The sequence below is a fragment of the Aethalodelphis obliquidens genome, unplaced genomic scaffold (assembly GCF_003676395.1).
Source record: "Aethalodelphis obliquidens isolate GAN/ISIS:26980383/991018 unplaced genomic scaffold, ASM367639v1 scaffold3, whole genome shotgun sequence".
In the NCBI taxonomy this organism is placed as follows: domain Eukaryota; kingdom Metazoa; phylum Chordata; class Mammalia; order Artiodactyla; family Delphinidae; genus Aethalodelphis; species Aethalodelphis obliquidens.
In genome coordinates this window covers 67073398-67079776 of record NW_020837947.1, presented here as the reverse complement: position 1 = coordinate 67079776, position 6379 = coordinate 67073398, and the positions used below count along the sequence as shown (strand labels likewise).

Genomic DNA, 6379 nt, shown 5'->3' with positions numbered 1-6379 from the left:
CTGGACACAGACTTTGCAACCTACACGCACATCCTCCTCTGCCTCGAGCCGTCCTCAGCCTTGCACGTTGACCTGTAAACCCCTAGCTCCCAATGCATTTGATTCTCCCCTCCCTGCACATCCCATTTCTCTTTAAAATCAGAGCCTGGGCTTAACATCAGGCAAAAAGCCGGCTGCTGTCTAATGTGTCTTCCCTGCGAGTGCCTCAGGAAATCAAGCAGTGAGTCACCAAAGATTTGTCCTTCAAGGAGTCCTATCGCGGCGGCCCTGCTCGCACGTTTCATTTCACGGGGGCCAGAGATGCCTTCCCCGCGGGCTGGGTCTGGAGGGTGTCGTAGGAGCTCCGTACCCAGGACCTATTAGGCGGAGGGAGTGACTCAGAAAGCCTTGGGGTGGAGAAGCAGGTGCCCCCATGCCCACGGATGCCAAAAGTACGGCCTAGAGTTCACGCACAGTCAGTCCTCACGCCCTCATCCTCCTCAGGGCAAAGTCTATCCTCTCCCTCTGCTCCACACTCCTCTCAGTTACGCTTCCTAACTTTGCTCTCCAAACACGTCAGCACCTGTTCCCTGGAAATCAGCACATGTTCACTGAGGACAGGGGCCCTGCCACAGTGACTTCGTCCCCGTTTGTAATAGGTCCCAAGGCTCATAGGCCAGGGCAAGACCTCACCCAGGAGTGTATCTTTTAGGAATTGTGTATGACAACTAGTAAGAGCAAAGACGAGAAGTTTATTTTTCTCTCACGTTAAAATTCACAGATGGCAGTCCAGGGCTGGCATGGCAATGTGCATCAGAAACCAAGGCTCCTTCCATCTCCTGCTTCTGTATCTTTTTTAAAAATTAAACTATAGGTTGATTTACAATATGGTGTTAGTTTCAGGTGTACAGCTTCAGATTCTTCTCCATTATAGGATATTACAAAATATTGAATATAGTTCCCTGTGCTATAAGTAAATCCTTAGTGTTTATTTTATATATAGTAGTGTGTATCCATTACTCCCATACTCCTAATTTATCCCTCCCCCTCCCCTTTCCCCCTTGGTAACCATAAATTTGTTTTCTGTGTCTGTGAGTCTGTTTAGTAAATAAGTTGATCTGTGTTATTTTTTTAGATTCCACATGGAAGTGATATCATATGATGTTTGTCTTTCTCTGCCTGACTTACTTCACTCAGTATGATCATCTCTAGGTCCATCCATGTTGCTATAAATGCATGGTTCTGTATCTTTAGCCGCTGGCTTTCATCCTGAAGGTCACCTCATGAGCAGAGATTGATGCTGGAACACCAACTATCACATCTGGATTCCAGGTAGGAGGCAGAAGAAAGAGGGAAGGGATATTTTTTTTAAAAAAGGAAAAAAAAAGGCACTTCACAATTGCCTATTTTGTAAGTTTTCTCAGAAGTCCCACCCAATAACATCTCTGTATATCTCACTGGCTAAAACCTAGTCACATGGCCACACCTAGATACATAGGAAGCTGGGAAACGCGGTCTATTAGCTGAGCACATTGCCACCTCCCGCAATCAACAGGGCTGGGCTGCCTCTACAAAGGAAGAAGAGGAGAATGGATTGGGGCTGGCGTTAGCAGCCTCTGCCACCATAGGCTGCATCTCGGTTTTGCTTTACCGTTTGACAGGTCTTCCTGTGAGGTTCTGTGGTTGAGACGGTAACACCCAGACTGGGTAACCAGACAGTCTGGGGGGATTCCGTCTAAGCAGCATCTCAAAGGCAGTTGTGATGACGCCAGCTGGGACAGAAATCTAGTGACCATCACAGGACCTAGTCCTGATGGCAGATGTTAACAGTGGCTTGGATGCAGACTTCCAGAAGGCAGGATCTTTGCCCCACTGACGAGGGACACATATAAAAAACCCGAGCAAATGTGACAGCATCTATTCGAGCACAGAGGGGAGAGTGTCCAGGGCAGCAAGGGGACACATAGAGCAAGTTGCCCTGGATTCTGAGCCTGGGGTTTTTTCCTGGTCCCTATACCCTCCTGAGCACAGCCTTGACATCTGTTGGTGTTTAAACACATATAGGTGCCAAAATAATACATAAATAACATTTTTTGCACAAACTTTGTGTTTGGCGAACACACGCTAATTGGTCAAAATTAGGCATAAGCGCCAAGCACTTCCCTGGTGGCGCAGTGATTAAGAATCTGCCTACCAATGCAGGGGACACGGGTTCGAGCCCTGGGCTGGGAAGATCCCACATGCCGCGGAGCAACTAAGCCCGTGCGCCACAACTACTGAGCTTGCACTCTAGAGCCCTCAAGCCACAACTACTGAGCCCGCGTGCCACAACTACTGAAGCGGGAATGCCCAGGGCCAGTGCTCTGCAACAAGAGAAGCCACAGCAATGAGAAGCCTGCGCACCGCAACGAAGAGTAGCCCCGGCTCGCCGTAACTAGAGAAAGCCCCCTCGCGGCAACGAAGACCCAACACAGCCAAAAGTAAATAAATAAATTTATTTTAAAAAATTAGGCATCAAGTCCCACACATTGGTCTTCAATAACGTCCACGAGAGCAGCAGCTGGAAGAAGCAAGTTAAAGATGTTACAGCACCTGAAAGGGATCCTCCACTTCTCACACACATATTTTTTGAGCACGACTGTGTTTGTTTGAACTGCTCTCACAATGTTCTTCCAGAAATTGGTAAATTTGATGGCCCAAAGGAAAGAGAGGCGGGAGAGGGTCCTTCAGCCCTGAGTTCCAAGCTAAACCAGGGACGCTGCATGTTTATTTGCAGAGCAATGCTCAGAAAGGGTGCCTGTTCGGTCTTCTGTTTTTTGCTTTTTATTTTGAAATAATGTTAGACTCACAAGAAGTTGCAAAAATAGTAGAGAGTTCGTTGGTACCCTTCACCCAGGTTCCTCAAATTATAACATCTTACACAACCAGAGCACGTTAATTTTTTTTAATATTTATTTATTTTATTTATTTATTTGGCTGCGCCAGTCCCAGTTGCAGCATGCGGGATATTTAGTGGCGGCATGCAGAAGATCTAGTTGCGGCACATGGGATCTAGTTCCCTGACCAGGGATCGAACCCAGGCCCCCTGCATTGGGAGCTCGGAGCCTTAGCCAGGGAAGTCACCAGAGCACATTTTTAAAACCAGGAAAAGGATATTAGTACAATATTATTAACTAAAACTACAGACCGTATTCAGATTTCACCAAGTTAGCACATGGATATACTCATGTAAACGCTATCCTATTCAGGGTACGGAGGTGTTCTGTCCCCAGAGTGAAAACCCTTTGCCTATCCTTTTAGGGCCCTCCCCCGGCACTCACTGATCTGTTCTCCATTACTATCATTTTGTAATTTTAAAAATGTAATATAAACTAAGTCATATAATTTGTAAACACTTTAGGGTTCTTTTTTCACTGAGGATAATGCCCTCAAGATCCAGCCAAGTGGTTGCATGTATCAATAGTTTCATCCCATTTTTTTACTGCTAAGTAGATCCATGGCATGAATGTACCACAGTTTGTTTAATCATTTACCATTAAAGAACGTCTGTTTCCAGTTTTTGTCTGTTACAAACAAGGTTGCTATAAATATTCGTGTACTACTATAAACATTTGTGCATAGGTGTTTGTGTTTGATGAGCTTTCATTTATCTAGGATAAATACCCAGGAGTGTGATTGCTGGGTCCCATGGTAAGTATATGTTTAACTTCACAAGAAAATGGTTTTCCAGAGTGGCCTCACCATTTTATATCCCACTAAGCAACGTGTGAGAGTTTCAGTTGATTCCTATCCTTTCCAACAATTGGTATTGTCAATATTTTTAATTTTAGCCATTCTATTTCGTGTATAATAGTATCTCCTCATGGTTTAATTTGTAATTCTCTAATGGCTAACAACGGTGAACTTCTTTACGTATGCTTATTTGCCATTCACATGTTCTATCTGGAGAAATGGCATTCAAGTCTTCTGCCCACTTTCTAATTACAGACAGTCCCTGACTCAGGATGGCTCAACCTAAGATTTTTTGAGTTTACGACGGGGTGAAAGTGACACATGTTCAGTGGGAATTGGACTCACGAGTTTGAATTTTGGTCTTTTCCCAGGCTAGGGACAGGCAGTACGACGCTGTCTGTCACAAAGCCCCGTGGTGGGACCAGGTAAGAATGGCGGGATTGGAGATACACAAACCGTAGCCAGTCTTCAATTCACAGATCACTCCGTTTCTTACACACAATTAACACGCAGCACAGGTTAGTCAAAGTAGAGAAAATAGAAAGGGGTAATGCACTGACCGCTCCAAGGAGAAGTCCCGAAAGGAGGCATCTCAGCACAGGCAGCGGTCTCTGGTCCTTCCCTCGGCTCCAACAGGAACTCGGGCAGGTCCATCTGGAACATCTCTCAGCAGCGTGGAGTCGGGTCCTCCCGTGAAGAGCTCAACTCCGTGGACTCTTTTTAAGGAGTCTGCCAGTACGGTGTAAGGTTACACCCCTGGGGTCTTGTCTCTCTAAGTCACTCCTTCCTTTCCTCTGACTTATGTTGCCAAACAAATATCTTATGTAAAGTAACACTCTTCATTTATCCCTCTGAGACACTCGCGGTCCTACACTGGACATTTCAAAACAACTAATGTGGAAGTTTACCTTGACCGCTGTGACTCTTTTGAACCACATAACATAGCTTAAAATAGCTTAACTCCTAAAGGTTTCACGCAGGATGAATAGGAATCCTAACACGAAAGGAATCGCATGGTAACATATACTGTCTCCTGATGCTGGACAGAGGCAGCCACTCCCTGTCAGCCACACGATCACCAGGGTAAACACCCCATACACTTAACAACCATTCCGTACCCACACAACCATTGGTTTTTCACTTTCGGGAAATTACTCAATAAGTTACATGAGATAGTCAACACTTTATTGTAAAATAGGCTTTGCATTCGATGATTTTGCCCAACTGGAGGCTAATGTAAGTGTTCTGAGCACATTCAAGGTAGGTGAGGCTAAGCTATGATGTTAAGTGGGTTAGGTGTATTAAATGCATTTTTGTCTTAACGATATTTTCAACTTGTGATGGGTTTATCTGGATGTAGCCCAATCATAAGTTGAGGAAGATCTGTACCTTGTTTTACTGTCAAGGTTAACAAGTTCTTGATATATTCTGAACTGTAAGTTCTTTGTCAGATATAGGATTCTGCAAATATATGCCCACTTACACCACTTTGATTCAACATAGTACTAGAAGTCCTAGCCAGACATTAGGCAATAAAAAGAAATAAAAGTCATCTAAACTGGAAAGTAGAAAGTAAAATCATCTCTGTTTGCAGATAATATGATTTTTATGTAGAAAACCCTATAAAGATTACACACACACACACACACACACACACTGTTAGAACGAATAACTGAATTCATCAAAGTAGCAGGATGCAAAGGCAACACTCAAAAATCAGTCGCATTTGTATATGCAAACAACGAACAAGCTGAAAAGGCAGCGAGCAAAACCGAATAACAAGAGCAGAGAAAGTTACAGGAGGAAGCGATTCCCTGCAGATTTGTAGGGAGGAGACTGGCTTGAACCACTCAGCCCATGAGCTCATCATCACCGCAAAGCCGGCTCTCCGGGGAGGCTGGGTAAAGACGCCCAGCCTTTCAGAGACCAGCCCTTCTGACAAAGCACAGCCGCCTTCCCGAGCAGCCAGGCAAACTCTGCAGAGAAAACGCAGGGCAGCCGCTGAGCAGCCTGAATTGCCATTCAAAGGAGAGGTGGTTTCTCTCCTTCTCTTTCTGCCTGAGCAAGTGGACCCGCATTCCCACTGTTTACGTGTCTTAAAAGCCAACATGTTCAGTGTGTTTTGGGTGTGGAAAATGATCAGCCCACAGCTGGCACGTTGAGATTATGTCTTAGGCGAGGCATTTCCTTCGAGACCGAACCGTTTGTACAGTTTTGTTATTTCAGACCACACGCTGTCTGGCTGCTGAGCAACAGAACAGGAGTAAACGGACCAACATTCTCAGGAACGTGAGAACCAGTTTTTTGCGCCTGGTGAGAGCGAAAGCTGGATCTGGGCGGGTGCCAGGCAGAGCACACCCGCCTGCTTCACCCTTCCCCAGGCTCCATCCACGTCTGTGTGGCCCCGGGCAGGGGTGAAGCTTGGGGTGATTGCGTGTCACACACGTGCCCCTTCATCCCCTGCCTGCTTCCCAAAAGGGCTTCCTGCTCCTGCCACGGACAGCAAAACCTGCTTGGAGTAGAAGGGCAGAAAATGGCCTTTTCCTGAGCCAAACCCCAAAGGAACCCAAACTCTGTGTAAAATATGTGGGCGCACTTCCTGTTTTAGTTACCCTAGGAGGGGTTCATGATCGTCTCACACACTCCTGATGCCTCTCCCCTTCCCGTC

At 45.9% G+C, this 6379-nt stretch overlaps 1 protein-coding gene across 1 annotated transcript in view; it reads right to left on the bottom strand.

Moving 5' to 3' along the window:
* Positions 1 to 1163: 1163 nt before the first annotated feature.
* Positions 1164 to 6379, bottom strand: part of RNGTT (RNA guanylyltransferase and 5'-phosphatase) — a 250509-nt gene continuing 245293 nt past the window's right edge. The window contains exon 15 of the mRNA XM_027090771.1: positions 1164 to 1300. Coding sequence (XP_026946572.1) covers positions 1295 to 1300 — 6 coding nt within the window. The 3' untranslated portion in view covers positions 1164 to 1294. The remainder of the gene's footprint in view (positions 1301 to 6379) is intronic.